Source organism: Melopsittacus undulatus, chromosome 3 (genome assembly GCF_012275295.1).
Source record: "Melopsittacus undulatus isolate bMelUnd1 chromosome 3, bMelUnd1.mat.Z, whole genome shotgun sequence".
In the NCBI taxonomy this organism is placed as follows: domain Eukaryota; kingdom Metazoa; phylum Chordata; class Aves; order Psittaciformes; family Psittaculidae; genus Melopsittacus; species Melopsittacus undulatus.
This window is the reverse complement of record NC_047529.1, coordinates 82,294,169-82,311,386: the sequence shown is the minus strand read 5'-3', so window position 1 is coordinate 82,311,386 and position 17,218 is coordinate 82,294,169. Positions and strand designations below refer to the sequence as shown.

The 17,218-nt window shown below is 38.7% G+C and overlaps 1 protein-coding gene across 1 annotated transcript in view; it reads left to right on the top strand.

The window, feature by feature from the left end:
• The window catches only part of UTRN (utrophin), a 377,071-nt gene that overhangs the window by 113,613 nt on the left and 246,240 nt on the right, over positions 1-17,218 (top strand). The window contains exons 26-38 of the mRNA XM_034061252.1: positions 3,100-3,279; positions 3,952-4,086; positions 4,751-4,900; positions 5,653-5,814; positions 6,166-6,294; positions 6,776-6,949; positions 7,540-7,695; positions 9,373-9,543; positions 11,857-12,036; positions 14,518-14,646; positions 14,764-14,934; positions 15,525-15,674; positions 16,916-17,053. Of these exons, the coding sequence (XP_033917143.1) occupies positions 3,100-3,279; positions 3,952-4,086; positions 4,751-4,900; positions 5,653-5,814; positions 6,166-6,294; positions 6,776-6,949; positions 7,540-7,695; positions 9,373-9,543; positions 11,857-12,036; positions 14,518-14,646; positions 14,764-14,934; positions 15,525-15,674; positions 16,916-17,053 (2,025 nt within the window). The remainder of the gene's footprint in view (positions 1-3,099; positions 3,280-3,951; positions 4,087-4,750; positions 4,901-5,652; positions 5,815-6,165; positions 6,295-6,775; positions 6,950-7,539; positions 7,696-9,372; positions 9,544-11,856; positions 12,037-14,517; positions 14,647-14,763; positions 14,935-15,524; positions 15,675-16,915; positions 17,054-17,218) is intronic.

The following is a 17,218-nucleotide window of genomic DNA, read 5'->3' as shown; positions in this document are numbered from 1 at the left end:
CCTGATTAAAGAGAAGCAAAACTTAATGGCCCCTGGGGTTTAACCTCTGTGGAATTATTATCCACGTGGAAAGGCGCTCAGGTCATGACGGGAGTAGTGGTATTTTTCAGCTTTGTGGAATTTCTGTTTTTTAAAGCCCAAACTGTAAAAGCAGATGTTTTATTTGGCCATGAGGGGTAGGGGGTTCATAATGAATAGCATCTTGCCCAGCTGTTGAGCCAGGCTTACTATGTTTAGCACATGAAACAGTAGGAATATGGAAGCTTATTGCAAGAGATGGAAATTAAAAAATAAAAAGTGGTATTATGTTATATCTGTATAAATTAGTGCTTGTGAAAATACTCTTCTGCTTCTAGCCGTTGTTGTGCTTCAGCTTCTTGTCCCCTGGACACAGCAACTCCACATTTAGAAAAGTTCTTTTGTAACATTATCTTCTGTTCCTCATCTGTTGCAAACAGTGATGCTGGTCCCTGCTTCTCTAATTTTGGGACTGGTGGCCAAAGAAACTGAGAGGAAGGAGCTATTTTTGTTCCATTATAAATTGTCACTTGAATAGATAGTTTTCATGGATGTGGGATTGAGTGCACCCTCAGCAAGTTTGCCGATGACTCCAAGCTGTGTGGTTCGGTTGATACGCTGGAGGGAAGGCATGCCATCCAGAGGGATCTTGACATGCTTGTGAGGTGGGCTGATGCCAACCTCATGAAGTTTAACTTTGCCAAGTGCAAGGTCCTACACCTGGGTTGGAGCAATCCCAGGCACAGCCACAGGTTGGGCAGAGAAAAGATTCAAAGCAGCCCTGCGGAGAAGGACTTGGGGGTGCTGGTCAATGAGAAAATGAACATGAGCTGGCATCAGTGTGTGCTCGCAGCCCATAAAGCCAACCATTTTCTGAGCTGCATCAAAAGAAGCCCTGCTCTTGTGAGACCTCACTTGGACTGTTGTGTGCAGTTCTGGTGCCCTCAACATAAAAAGGACATGGAGCTGTTAGAACAAGTCCAGAGGAGGGCCACGAGGATGATCAGGGGACTGCAGCACCTCCCATATGAAGACAGGCTGAGAGAGTTGGGGCTGTTCAGCCTGGAGAAGAGAAGGCTGCGTGGAGACCGCATAGCAGCCTTCCAGTATCTGAAGGGGGCCTACAGGGATGCTGGGGAGGGACTATTCATTAGGGACTGTAGTGATAGGACAAGGGGTAACGGGTTGAAACTTAAACAGCAGAGGTTTAGATTAGATATAGGGAAGAAATTCTTTACTGTAAGGGTGGTGAGGCACTGGAATGAGTTGCCCAGGGAGGTTGTGAATGCTCCACCCCTGGCAGTGTTCAGGGCAAGGTTGGACAGAGCCTTGGGTGACATGGTTTAGTGTGAGGTGTCCCTGCCCATGGCACGGGGTTTGAAACTAGATGATCTTAAGGTCCTTTCCAGCACTAACTGTTCTATGATTCTGTGTATGTATAAAGTAAACAAAAATGCTCTCTGCTTCTAAATCTGAGAGTTCAGGTGTTATCGTCACAAATGTTTTGACTCGTATGCCTGTTATTTAAATGAGTATCCTCTACACTATTACTTGGTGGAGCATAAAATGAAGATTTGGGGTTTTTTTCTCCCTTACAAGTACTTTGGCAAATCTGTTTGAAGTTTTGAATTGTTCTTTTTTGAAGAAGCTTTCTGAAGCAGGCTTTAACAAGTGTTTTAATATGTGTATGTCCTTTGAAGCCATTTGAGATCCCATAGTGTGGCAGCCTGCTGAACACAAGCCAAGAAAAGAGAGAGCCCTCTTTTCACTGGCAGATCTGAGAGACTTTGAGTGTATTTACCTGTGTCAAATCCAGATTATATTCTATACTTTTAAATTTGGCAGATATGTCAGTGGGCCAGTAAACCATACTGTAACACTTGCATATCCTCTTTCATTTGCAGTAAGGATATTATGCTGGGTGTACTCTCCCAGTGGGAAATAACATTTTTTGTATATTTGACCAGGAGCATTTTTGCATAAGGCTTTCAAAAACTTCTGGCCTTGCCTAATTCTGCTTTCATTTGAACAGAGTGGAAGTCATGCTGACATCAGAAAGATAGATTTAAAATGAGGCTAGATGGTTTTTGATAATCCTGCCATAAAGTAATATTCTCTCCAGATTTTTTCATCCTTTGCTTTTCTATTAACTGGCTTTCTTTTTTCTTTTTTTTTTTGTTGCCTTACATTTACAAAACATCTTGAACAATATGTGCAATAATAATGCTGTCATGTACTGAATTCTACCATAAAGTGTCTTATACATCAGACCTACTTCAGCTCCATGAATCTGTCCTTGAAACCTGAAAAGAAAGAGCTATGGGACAGTGTCTTTTTCTGGAGACTTTTAGTTGTCTTGACAGAGACAGGCTTGGACTTTTCTCTGTGATCTGTCTTCCAGCTATCCTGCTTCCAGAATATTGGTTAGGGCAAAATTCAACAACTGATAATGTGATTTCTCCAGGCCTGTGTGTTGGGATATGTATTGTGCTTATCCTTTATATTTTTTACCAAGCGCCTCTCAGTGCATTTGGGTCGAAGGAATTCTTCTAGCTGTCCTTTTTGCATGTTCCTGTAGCTCATCCAACAGCTTCTGGAAAAGTCCCAACTTTGTAGTTACATGTGTACTACTAATTGCATGAGCTTTCCTGGATAACTCTAGGAGGTAGTTGCTGAGTTCTGAGATTCATAACTACCTTTTTGTCCCTGATATGCTTGTTTTTAGCAAACCAATTTTTTCCTTTTTTTTTTTTTTAAAATCCTGGGGGTTTTTTATTCATATCTGTATGATAGTGTATAGATAAAACTGAACTTAAAATTTTTTGTTTTGAGTCATGAATATTTAATGAAGAAAGCATAAGTAGTAAATGTGACTGTATGTTTAATGTAATAGGATTTTTCAATGCCTACTAACATAAGCTAAATTCCATGCAAGTTTGTGGCCTATGTTGTTGCACTGAGACTCAAGAATACTTTGGCATCAACACCTCGTAGGCTAAACTGCTGGTCTTTGATTTGAGTAGTGAATAACTGACCATATGGCACTTGAGTGCTGATTGTGTAATACATTTCTTTGGGCAGAGGGCGAAGGAGGATGTGCTGCAGAAGGAGGTGCGGGTGAAGATTCTTAAAGACAACATCAAGATGCTGGCTGCCAAAGTGCCGTCTAGTGGTCAGGACCTGGCAACTGAGCTGAATGTTGTGCTGGAGAACTACCAGCTACTGTGCAATCGGATCCGGGGAAAATGCCACACGTTGGAGGTAAGAATGGTAGCGCTCAACTTGGTAAAGTGGGAGCATGTGGCGCAAGAAGAATGGAGAAGGACACTGAAAATGTCGAATTTTATCATTGAATCCAGTGGCTCCAGCATAAACACATTTTGCTATGGCTCCTTTCTAAGATTATTTTCCCTTGAGATGACATCCAGAGGAATCCATGAGACATCATATCTAGCTTTGCTTTTATAATCTGTTTTGTAATCAATGTAGTACATGCAAATAAGTAACCTTGTCCTGCAGCTCTGTTATCAATCTGCGTGTCTTCCAAAATGATGAAAACAAACTTCTAAAAAACTTCTGAGATTACACTTGAAGAACAATAATATGTTGATTATAGATTGGGGTAGGTTGTGTATGTCCTGTCTTTCAAGGGGAGTGGATACATTCTTAAATCATTGTAAAAATCTGAGTGATAAATTTAGTGTGAGTTTGGAGACTGCTATGTGTGTTTTTCTTATTTCTTTTTATTTTGCTGTTAAAGTTGAAGGTTTTTCTGTCAAGAGCTTAGTGACCCATCACATGTTTTTGAATATTTTCTCTTTGCCTGTTTCATGCATATGTCTCAGAAACATAATTTCTTTAAGTTGTTCATAGGGTGCATGAGCTATGCCTGGCATTCTAAACTAATATGTGTTTTTTTGTTGTTGCTGCTAGGAGGTGTGGTCCTGTTGGATTGAGCTGCTGCAGTACCTCGATTTAGAAACAACTTGGCTAAACAATCTGGAAGAAAGGGTGCAAATGACAGAAAGTCTCCCTGATAAGTTGGATGCTGTCAATGATGCTCTTGAGGTATTGTAGTAATTCTCTTGGATCAGTGACTGTTCAGATAGCTTTGGTTAAAATAACCTCATAAATTCTGTATTTCAATAGAACACTGAAAGATGTGGAAAGTGGTGAAATCACCATCCATGGAAGTGTTCAGAGACTGTGTAGATGAAGCCCTTAGTGACATGGTTTAGAGTTGGACTAGGCAGTCCTGGGGTAACAGTTGGGCTTTATGATCTTGAAGGTCTTTCCCAGCCTAATTCATCCTATATGTTGACTATTGTGATTCTTCAGGTTAAATGAACATATTACTCTGAATCTGGAATGGGTATTTGTAAGATCCTCTGTCAAAAGCTGAATTTTGCTGTTCATAATTCTACCATACTTCATACCATGATAAAACTGTATGCTCTTTTCTGTCCTGTGTAAATCGATTAATTCTTTCCAGCACTGTAGTATAAAATGATGTGAATAGGCAAGAACTGCTGTGAAGTTTAATTATCTAAAGGAAAATGTCCACTGTGGTTGCCTTGTGCCATCATGGATTAAGCCATAACTAACTCATGCTTTTAGAGAACTCGCAAGACATTTGAAGTGTAAAAGTTCAGTGCATGCAGCCAGATTTCCACCTCTGAAAATGGAGTAACACTCAGTGTCTTGACCTTTAATTTTTTTTTCTACTAATTAGTCTTTGGAATCTGTCCTGCGTCATCCAGCTGATAATCGAACCCAGATTCGGGAACTTGGGCAGACACTGATTGATGGAGGTATTCTTGATGATATCATCAGTGAAAAATTGGAGGCTTTCAATGCCCGCTATGAGGAATTGAGTCACTTGGTAAGAATCTGGGGGCAGGGTTTGAAGTAGTCTGGGGTTTTCAGCTCAGTGGTCTGAAATAATTCCTATTAGTTAGCTGAATTCATAGACACAGGATTGCAATACAGGAAAAGAGGAAAAACCTTTCGTGTTGTCAGCTGTTTTCAATTGGAAGTAATGCCCTAATAGCAAGATGCTTTCTCCACCCTCCCTCTCCCTGACTTGAGTCAGGTTTTGCTTTGCATACTTTCACACCCTTGCACTGTGAGGAACTGCTGGTATTTTTCCAAGTAATTTTGACAAAAAGGAAACTCCAGTCTCAAGGGGGACAGCTCAGAAACTGAGGTTGATTATTCCCTTCCTACTGCCATAAATACTGATGAGCTGCTCATTAACTGTAAAAATAAGAAACATAAGTGACATTTTCACCCTTTAAAATAGCCAGGAAGTAGTTGCACTGAAATAAGGAACAGAAGGAAAACATTATTTTCATTGCCCACCTATTGTGTTATCCCCTTCTTGTAGTTACCTGTCCTGTATACTTAGCAGCAGAATTCTACTATGCCATTGCTTTTCAGTTACTAGTATGAATCACTGCAGGCTTCAAAAATTGTTACCTTCTAAGGCTTGCATTTTTCATTTATTTATTTTTTTTTTTGGCAGTCCTCCTGACATAGGATTTTTTGGGTCTCCCCTCCCTTGGCTATCTAAAGTTTTATATAATTCCTGTTGAATTACTGCTCCATTTTGTCTTACCTTTCTGTCTCACACAGGCAGTGAGCCGGCAGATCGCCTTGGAACAGCAGCTTCAGACCATGAGGGAAACGGACCACATATTGCAGGTCCTGCAGGAAAACTTAGCAGAGCTGGATAGACAACTGACATCTTACCTGACTGACAGGATAGATGCTTTTCAGATGCCCCAGGAGGCTCAGGTATTGAAGCACAGCTTTTCACTACAAAAAATTCTGAAATATCTCATAATAGCGCTCAGCCTAGACTTGGTAATTCATAAAGGCTTCATTTCAGTCCTGTGCTGATGCACTAGGTGGTATCTTTTGTAATCTGGATTGGTTTCCTGTTTTAAGAAGGCTGTATTGAATAGCAATCTTAATGGCTTTCAGTTTAGCAAGCTGTCACCAAACCCAGAATATTTGGAATCTGGTAGTGTTTAAATTTTACAGAGTGGATTTACTTCTGGTGGATGATAGGTGGTAAGCAAGTTCCTCTTCCTTTCCCTGCAAGCAACTTGTAACATTTTTTTTCCTGTTTCTATGATGTGGCAGAAAATTCAAGCTGAGATTGCAGCTCATGAATCCACCTTAGAAGAGCTCAAGAAAAGTGCTCGCACTTTCCCACCTGCTTCTCCTGAATGCAGGTCTCCCCGTGGTGGAACTCAGTTGGATGCTCTGCAGGTAAAAATGAGGGTTGCACTAAGAATTCAGATGTGAAAAGCTTCTGGTTTTCAATTACACATCGCTGTTGTCAGCCTATAAATAGAAGTCAAGTGAACTTCAGAAATAAATAGTTTATGCTTTTACGTGTTTTCATTAGGAAATAAGCAGTACTGGATGAATTGAGTAAGGAAGTTTAAGTTTCATAAGTATCATGGGATAAAAGCTGCAAGTCAGAAAGCTAATAATTCTGCATCATACACTTTCAAAATATCCGTGGATATTTTGAAAGTGCATGATGCAGAATTATAGCTCTCTTGCACCTCAGGTGGAGAGTAGGAATAGGTGATAAAATTTGGCTTGGCAAATAGCTTTGCTATGTATACTGAGTTGTGGTGGTGTGAAAGGTGAGTTAGAATCTGGGCAGGGGGAGATATTTTAAATGTTATTTTTCGAAGTGCAATGTTAATTTAAGACATTCTGTTAACATTCATTAAATCAGAGAAAACTCCGAGAAGTATCTACAAAGTATCAGCTTTTCCAGAAACCAGCCAATTTTGAGCAGCGTATGTTGGATTGCAAGCGGGTGTTGGATGGTGTAAAAGCAGAACTTCATGTCTTGGATGTGAAGGATACTGACCCAGATGTAATCCAGGCGCATCTGGAGAGATGCATGGTAAGTATACAGTGCTTGGGAGTGTTTCTTTCTTGTGTGATTCTTCTTGCCTAAACTCTCTCCTGAGGAAATTTTGCTCAGAGTCCTGATAGAACTGTTACAAATCCTTGCAAAACACCAACAAAACAATTGGTAACTAAAACCCTCTAATTCTCCTGTGTGAGAATGGGGACATAGGAGAAGTGGATTGGTGATCACAGGTATAGTGGAACAGCTGAGGTTTTATAAACTCCCTTCACTGGTTCATTCTTATGTTATGGAGAAGTACACTCCGGGGCAAGTCAGCTTGGGTTTCAGTATTCAAACAAAACAAGTACTATGCATAATATCAAGTAGAGATCACAATGTTAGCCTTGCTACATATGGTGATGTCACAGAGTGCTAAATTATTGGAATAATTCTTTTTCTTGGTTGGTGAAAATTAAAACCAGAATAAAACACGGAACATCGGGAGTTTGAAATCTGAGCAGACATTACTCTTAATCCATAGCTTGGAGTTTAAATGCAGTCAGGGTCAGGTACCCAAATGAAGCAAAGTCTGAAAATCTGCACTACAAATTGATCACTAACATACATATTTGTGTTTTTAGAAACTCTATAAGACCCTCAGTGAGGTGAAGTTGGAGGTTGAAACTGTCATCAAGACAGGAAGGCAAATTGTACAGAAACAACAGACAGATAATCCCAAAGGAATGGATGAACAGCTGACAGCATTGAAATTTCTTTACAATGACTTGGGGGCACAGGTAAGAAAAACAAATGTGTGTATGAACATTTGTCTGCATATAAATTCCCTTCTTTATTGTTTTGATCTCAGGTACTGTTATAAGTTTGATTATGAAGCTGATTCTGTATAGGCTAGTGGCTATAATCAAGGGCAATCAGTTGAGAGATTAAAGATTACACTTAACAGTCCTTTAGTTGTGCAAGACCCCTGTGCTCCCAGGGTGTTCCTGAAGGGAAGGTAGCCTCAAGGAAAGAAAGGGTCACAGAGGTTTCATCATTCGAGCAAAACTGGTCTGCTAGTTATTGAAGTCTTTGAGCCATTGTTGTACCTTCTCTGTGAAATAGCCTGCAAGATGATTTGCTATCAAATTGTCATATGAGAAAATTGAGTTGATGTAAATGGTCAACGTGAATTGTTTTAGGATGTGTCATGATGGCCAGTAATTGTAATCCATCTAAAGGGTTGCCTGGAGAGGTTGTGGAGTTTACTTCTCAGCGAATACTCAATACCCACCTGAACAGGATACTGTACAACCTGCTTTAGGTGAATCTGCTTTGGCCAGGGGGTTTGGTTTAGGTGATCTCAAGAGGTGCCTTCCAACCCCAACCATTTGGTGATTCTTGTTGCCCTTGGTATGAAAATAGAAAATGCAGGCAAACATGTATTTCCAATGAACTGTATTAAATATGATTTGAACAATTTTCTTAGTAATGTGTAGTTATTTATCAAAGTGTTTAAAAATGTTTAAACCCTTAGGGGATGGGGGGAAATGGGGGAGGAAATATGATTCTTTTCCTACCTAATTAAGACAGAAGTCCAAGCAGACTTATGCCTCTTCAGTGCCCTATGAATTAAGCTGTGGATAAGTGGCCAGATCACATTGCTGGGGTATCTTGAAATGGGCCCTAGGAAATTTTATTGTTGTGAAATGGAGAATGCTCACAGAGGTGTGGATTCTAGTGGAACCTGTACATTTATAACACAGAAAGCATGTAGACAAGAAATTGGGAAATTATAGGAGGGCAGAGTTATTTGCAAACTAATGTTATGATTTAGTTTGTGAGCTGAGACAGAGGGCATTTTTTTGAAATGTCAGTTGATTCTGACTGCTATGGTTGGATTTATTCTCGGGCCTGTGTTAGTTTTCCCGGACTAATTGTGTAGCCAGTATGAGATGGAATTGATTATACTGCAGCAAATATCAAATTTCATATTCACTCTACTGAGATGCTTGCATGGGCAGACTAGATTTTCAGTAACATTTTCTTTGCAGCTTTCTCCTAACAGGTCTATCAAAATAATAAAAGGAACTGAATTTTACCTCTGTGACTGACTGGATTCTGTTCCCCCTTGAGTTTCAGTTAAACAATCATAATAAATTTTAAACATCAATTTGGTTATTACTAACTATAAATAAGTTGGTATGCAGGTTTCTTTGTCTCCTTTAAGTGTATGTTAATTTAAAATTATTCTAGTTTTACGTATTCTGCTTTATTCTGCTCTATATAGTCTGGATAGTAAGATGGAGATATCTATAAATGATTTTTCTTTTCAGCGTGCTTCCCTAATGCAAGATAGTGTTACGATGCAATGATTTTATATATTTGGGAAGATATTTCAGCTGGCTAGCACTTTTGGTTTTATTATCTTTTAAAATCTAGTTTTGTTTTCTTTTTTTTCTCTCGTTTTATTCTAGGTTACAGAAGGAAAACAAGACCTCGAAAGAGCATCTCAGCTGGCACGCAAAATGAAGAAAGAGGCTGCCTCTTTGTCAGAGTGGCTAGCGACCACTGAGGCTGAGCTGGTGCAGAAGTCCACTTCAGAGAGTTTGCTTTCTGATCTGGACTCAGAAATTGCCTGGGCCAAAGTAAGAACACTCTAAATCTGTATAGAATAGATTTTTAACATTATGTCAATACTATGTGGAATAGTACGTAGTATTTAACATAGGCTGTTAATTTAAGTCCCTGTAACTTGTTTCTAAACCTCTTATATCATGAAATTTTAGAAGATCTGGTAGATGATTTTTCAGTACCATACTGAGGCCGATCTGTTTCATCTCTGACATTTTGCCTTTAACTGTCAGTGAAATATTACAGATACTACTACATATTTGGTATGTATTTACATATATGTGGCGTATCACGACAGGGACTCAAGTTGATGAGGAGACTCAAATTCAACTTGATTACAATCAAGCCCTTTTTATCCCCATGTTTGGTACTTTCCCAACCTGCACAAACATGCCACATTCAATCTCATTGGCCCCTGTAGAACTCTCCAGGTAAATAGTCCAGTCACAGTGCTGAGCACACGTTGTCCACACAGCAACAGCCTCACACACCACCCCCCACCTCCTCCCCACCTCAAGACCTTCTCACAACCCCCACATCATCTGGCTCCAACTGAAACTCCCACTACAACAACATCCTGGCCCATCCCTCCATGACTTGTTTTTCGACCTTCCCTATCCCTCAATATTCCATTTTACTGTCCCAGGGCTTGTTAAGCATCAAGGCCTCAGAGCTCATTCCCAAACTGTTTTTCCTGCAAATCTTATCGCCTTCACTCCCCACACATATATATTTGGTAGGTATTTAAGCAACATACTATATCCCTAGCAAAGTTCATAAATATAGTAACTATAAGCAAATATAATTTTGGGCAGGGTCAAATATTTTACTAGTAGAGGAAACTAATCAGTGGCAATTTAAATGAAAAATTGAGTGTGTAACTTTTCATTGAAACAGCTTTGTTTTCATAATTGTGACTTTGCAAAACAAAAAGCTCCTGTAATTCCTTATTTTCTTTCATCTGTATATTGGAACTGTTCATGGAAACAGGTGAATATGTTATAATTATTCTGAAGCAAAGTATGTATTTTCTCACACTATATAAACTTGTGTATGTAGTAGGTTGAGTTAGCAACACATCTCAGTTTTTGTGGTTCAGTAATACTGATATTTACAATCATTGTTTTCTGTCACTTTTTACTTTTGGAATAGGTCTGTGTGCAATCTTGAAAGCTTACCAAATTACAAAACGATCTAATTATAACCTGTTCTTATCATTTCACTTGGGATTAACAATTATTTTTATTGCACTTCTGCTGTGGCAGTATTCCTGAGCTTTCTTTCCAAACAAGTGTGTAAATACTTATTGAAATATACTTACTATACATTTGAGGGCTGTGGAAGTAGTTCATGAGCTCTTATGCTGTGCCACCAGGAACCCTTTATGTTGCACATGAAGTTGTCCTTCCTGTCTTAATGTTTTCTAAGGACGATTTAAAGATGTAGTAAGTTGGGTATTTGTTTCTGTTTTGAAGATAAGAAGTTACAATAACATAATACTTACTTCATGGCTAATAAGATACTCAAGGAGCTCCAGATGCTAGTTGTGATTAACTGCATTGTTCCCCACACTGTCCGCTCTTTTAATGCTTTCTAAAACCAGATATTATCAATAATAATTATTGATCTTTTATGGCAAGAGGTGCTATTTTTCACATTGAAATCGCATACTGATATTCAAGAAGATTTTTGATTTTTTTTTTAGATTAAAACTATTTAGAAGCAGAGATGACTTTGAAAAATTATTAGAGCTAAGGATACGTATATTTGCATGTCTTCTTGTAGGTATGTAACAGTAGGGCTTCTGTAATATGTAGCAGGTGAATTGAACATCTGCACTAATGAGTGGTAGTGGTGGTTCACAAGAACATTCAGCCTTGGCTTTCCACTTTTCTCATTACTGACAACTGTAAAAGTACTTTGATAGAAAAAGACAGAGAAAAAACTGAAGTGTTTCTTGAAAATTGCATTTTCTGGTACTTGATGATGCAAAAAAGAACCTTTTAAAATTGGACCTGTGATATGATGCATTTGCTTTATCTACATACTGAAAAGGAACTAAAAATATATTGTAAACCAACAAAACAGAAAGGTATCAAGCTAAGCTATTCAGGACACTTACATGCCTTGTACATGATCACTCAAGAAGAGATCAGTAAATACATAGAGTATAAACAGAAGGTGATTCTACTTGATTTGATTTTTTTTCTCTTCCTCAGGTGGAGATCACCTATGATACTAATTGTTACCTACAGAAGTAAAAATCTATCTCCCTTGCTCTTGTGATTTGTGGTAGTATGCAGTGTTAATGGCTTCTCTTGTTTCAGAATGTGCTTAGAGAGCTGGAGAGGAGGAAAGCTGATCTGAAGAGCATCACAGAAAGCTGCACTGCGCTTCAGGCGCTGGTGGAAGGGAGTGAGACTTCTCTGGAGGAGAAGCTGTGCGTCCTTAATGCTGGCTGGAGCAGAGTTCGGACCTGGACCGAGGACTGGTGTGATACCTTGTTGGTATGTTGCACGTGGGAGAGAGATCCAGGGTGGTTCTCCCTGCATGCCCTTGGAGCAATTGCAGTTCTTACTTGTCTCATTTAGCTGTGATGTGAAAGTTCCGTTGTCCCTCATGGACATAAAAGAGTGTAGAATGAGTATCTGGTTACTCTGTAGATGGGAAGTATGAGTTGAGGTTATAGACATAGACAATGAGGAAGGTGGGAAACTGTTTGGCAAGTGTTAGATGTGCCAATAAGCATTGGTGCCATGTGCTTGGTAGTAGTAGGTATTGTTGAGATAAAAATGCAGAATCTGAATGTCAGGGTGATGAAACTAAGTAAATGTTCCAGGCAGATAGTTAGTTTGACTTACTGGGAATAACCTGTTTGGTTGTAGAGAGTAAAACCAGCTTTAACTTTTTTATTTTTCTTTTGCCTTTTTCCTGGCTTCAGTTCTAGGATTCTTTTTCTGGGTTCTTATTCTCCCCACACTTTGTGGTGTAATTCCTCTTTTCTATAAAATTACTAAGCATATGGTTACTAAACACTTTTCACATATCTGTTTTAATTTTTCTTTCCTTTCTCCCTGCCTTTTATGTGTCATACATTAAATTTTTAATCTTTTGTCCTTACCTACAAATTTAGCTCCTTGTACCTCTTTCCTGATAATGTTTCATCATGTTCTCTTTTGCTACACCAATAATGGTAGCCTTTTGTGTCCACTTGTCATTTAACTCTTAAAACAATTCTTGCTACCCTAATGCATAGAGGTAACTTTGGAAATTATCCTGAAAGGGGGCCTCTATCATCACATATAGACTCAGCAGGTTGTGGGGCATACAAGCATTCATGAAACTGCTAGTGTGCTTATTCATTAACTTGTAGTAGCTGATTCTGCCAGATTAAAATGATGGGAAAAAAGCCACCAGTTTATAAAGTGTCATTTGTTTTGTAACAGGTTAATTAGAGCCCAGCTTCTTTTTATGTAAGTTTCTATAAGCTCGTGAATTTATTAATGTAACTAGAAAACAAAAGGAACTAGCCCCAGAGGACTGGTTTCCCTGAGACTGCTCTTTATTCAGCCTGAAAGAAACCTCTGTGCCACCTCCAGCATGAACAGAGTGTTTTTGTGCCCATAGATTTCCTTGAGACCCAGATGATGGCTGTTTAATGGACAATTTGTAACTCATTAGTGGTGCTCAGCAAAGCACTTGGGACCTTCTGTCAGCCTATTGCTCTTTCAGACAGCCGGTAACAGCAAGTGTTTAAGTTATGCCAAGTCAAGAGTTGAGGCTAACAGCATCTGTTTGGCTGAGTAAATGGAAGACTAAGTGTATTGTACAGTCTAAAGCTGCAAGTTTTGCAAATAGAGGTAAAACAGTCTACAACTGGTGCTAGTACCACACTGATGTTTTCAGATAGATAAGGTATTTCTGTTTCATTCAGATAGTTATGACAGTCCACATTAAGAAGCCCCTGAAATGGACTAAATAGTAGAAACTTTGGTATTTTACCTAGATGATGAGCCCTCTGCATCCTATCCAGTCCTACTGGAAGTCTGTTTCATAATGCAGTGATGTCCACATTAGTAGTCAGGTAGTTTATTTGTAAATGCTCTAAGGATGATCCACAACTAAAAACATTCTAACTTATGCTCATGTCTGGTGATGAATGTCCTTGTGCTGACTTTTTAGGTTAAATTGTTCTTTCCCTAGGTGAAAATTTAAGTTTCTTGTTGTTATAGAGAGCAATCATAGGGCTGCTTTCTCTTTCCTCCTCTCTCCTAGTTTTGTTACTCTAAAAGATCAAAGCTTAGCAACCCTTTCTGGGATAAGAATCTCTGCTTGAGCAGGATGGTACTTCTCTGAATCTGACAGTGTTGTTTTGTCACCAAGAATAATGTGTTATTTCTGTCTCTGGCACCTAATGTTGTACTTTCTGACTGCATATGAAAGCAGACCTAATTAACTTGTCTACAGGGTGGTGATTTTTCTTAAGAGGAAGAAATATTTTAATGTAATCGATAACATCAAAACTAGATTATTATAACTTGTAGGATTTGGTGTAACCTCTTTCTAATTAAAAAAAAATGCAACTGCACATAACACACAGTGTTGTATCTACTAGTGATAGCTGAAAAAATGGTGGGCTTTTTGCTTGGCTGAGATGTCATCTGGCTGTAATGTTGTGATACGTTGTTTGTCTTTAGTTGGACAAACCACCTCAGCTATCTGTGTTTGACTTTTTGTGAGTTAGGAACAATATCATCAAAGGATCTAGAAAGAAAATTGAATTCTTGTAGGTACTTATTGAAGGTGAAAGGTACAATCTAATTTTTGGTGTTCCTTTCCAAAGCATATGCATAATGCTTTATTCCATTGATCTCCTTTTTACCTATAGTGGTGGTTTTGGCAGGGTTTGTTGTTGAGGCTTTTTGTGGATATGTTAATTTTTTTAGAGTTTCTTGCACTGATGTATTTTTTAAATCTTTTTTTTCCAGAATCATCAGAGCCAGCTGGAAATATTTGATGAAAATGTTGCCCACATAAGTACCTGGTTGTATCAGGCTGAAGCCTTGCTGGATGAAATTGAGAAAAAGTCAGCAAGCAAAAAGGAGGAAACTGTGAAGGTAGGAAATGTTGCTGTCAAGTAACCACTTCTGGGTTCTAAGTGACATCAAGTCAGGTTTGTTGCCACATTTTTTCCTTTCCTAGGGTAATCATTTGCATTTTCTTTCAATTCTTAGCGCTTAACATCTGAATTGGATGATGTTAGCCTTCGAGTGGATAATGTGCGTGATCAGGCTATCATTCTGATGAATGGCAGGGGGGTGTCATGCCGTGAGCTGGTTGAACCCAAACTGGCAGAACTGAACCGGAACTTTGAGAAGGTCTCTCAGCACATCAAAAGTGCCAAGGTGAGGAGGAGCAAACCCCAAATCATGCTGGCATGTGTGCATGTGTGTGTCTATGCCAAAAGGATGGCAAATAGCTTTAGGGGATAGATCTTTGTGTTAGAACAGCACTTCACTGCTTTTGATTTTCTTCTAAGTGTAGGTAGGTATTTATATGCAAAAATTGACAGACTGATTTTAGACTGACTGCTTTTTTTTTTTTTTTTAATCTGAGTAATGGGATAACTTGAATTGCAAGGGAAGATGTACTCATAACTGTGTTATAATGGTTCAGGAAAATGCATATTTGCAGTACATATCTATATAGACTACAAAACAACACCACAAACTAATGTGATTGGAGGTTTTTCGTTTGCTTTCAGACCAAGATGCTGAGATTGAATTTTGAAGGTAGAAGCTTAGTAATACCTATCAACACTGTGTCCAAACTATCTCTCAGTGTTAGATCAAAAACTTGCAGGTTTTTTTTAATGCTGAAATCTGTTGGTCCTACAAACTGTTATGCCTGTTCATGGAGAGTTGGTTCAAACCAATAAAATGTGACGCCTCAGACAAAATTTCCGGCTTGAACAGAGTTTTATTTTGCTTTGCAGATGCTTGTTGGACAAGAACGACTTCCTGTCACATCAGAGCCCCGCGAGGTCAGAGCAGCTTTTCCAGACCTAGAAAAATTTGAGAGTGACATCCAGAATATGTTAAAAGTTGTGGACAAGCATCTGGAGTTGAGTGGGGAAGATGAAAAGGTTTGTGAGCTGACTCCCTGTTTTGTCCATGTGTTACATTCCTCAAGACTGAGGGGGAATTCTTCTAGGAAAATCTTTTTAAGACAGGAGTAGAAAAAAAGAAAGGAATTCCTAGGTTGTTGGAAACACTGCACAATTCTCCCATAGTTTTTCCATAGCTGCTGCCTCTTGGTTGCTGCACTGAGAGTAATTCGTCATACTTCAGTATGCATTTTCATCTTTTTTTTTTTTTATAATTCAGGTGGTAAACTTGGATTTTCATTTATCTTCTCTCTTTTACTCAAAGTTAGTTTTTATTATAAGGAATCCTTCCTGTAAAAATAATAGTGTGCAAACTTTTTTTTCTTCCTTATTTCTTAATGTCTGTCTGAACTTATGTTGATTACTTAATGCTGCTAAGACTCTTACTATGTATTTGGCCCTATTTTGGACCTCTATTGCACTAAATAGAGTTTTTTGCCTTTAAATTTATACTGGACTCTCATTAAATCACTGTTCATAGGTTGGGTCAGTGGATGCTTGTGAGATGAGGTACAAATTGTAGTATGTCTTACAGGAAGTCCAAATAAAAGCTTGGAACAAAATTGGACTTTTTTTTTTATTTTTTTCTAGATTCTTATCTAGTCTCTGCTATTCACCAGTATAAAATTGTTTTACATTTGTTCCTATCTGGTTACCTGTGGTTCATATCATTATATCCTTGTTGTCTACAAAACTGGGTGAAGTCCTGCCAGGCCGCTCTAGCTGCCTTCCTTTTAAGCACATGAAATACTATGAGCTGAATAGCTCAATATAAGTCTATGGAAAATGACAGGTGTACTGCAGAAAGCAATTTTTAAAAGGTCTGTATGGAACTATTGTTATAGAACATATCCTTCCCTTTGTTCTGTTTTTATATTATGTTTTCCCTTTCTTGCTTTTCTGCTCTGAGCTTGCTTGTTACTGTCAAGGAATGTTTAGAAAAATGGAGCTGAAGTCACAGCACCCTCTTGCTGTGGCTGCCTACTGCTGGCTCATTGACTGAGCTTCAGGCAGGGCATCTCTTATAAAGTTTATAGAATGACCAGGTTGGATTTTAGGATTTGGTATTTGTGGTGGAGAATCTCTGCCTGAATTTGGCTCATGTTTGGATAATAAGCAGTAGTTTGGTACCATTGCTGTTAATATCTGAGCAGGTAATAAATTAATTTTGGAAACCATAGCTGAGCTTTCTGTAGATAATACAGAATTGTATCTTTTAGTTGGATCAAGAAAAAGCTCAGATTGAAGAAGTTTTACAGAGAGGAGGGCAGTTGTTACAGCAGCCTATGGAGGACCATAAGAGAGAGAAGATCCGCATACAGCTGTTGCTTCTGCAGAAAAAATACAAGAGTTTGCAGGTATGATTATGCTAGTAACTATAGCTAAAGCTCTTTTATGCATTTGTCCCTTTGTCATCCCACTTGCAATCTGGTTATGGCTTTTTTAGTGTATAAGATTCTCTGGGAGAGAGCTAAATGTACTTACACATAGTGTGACTCTCTGAATCTTTGTAATTCCAGAGT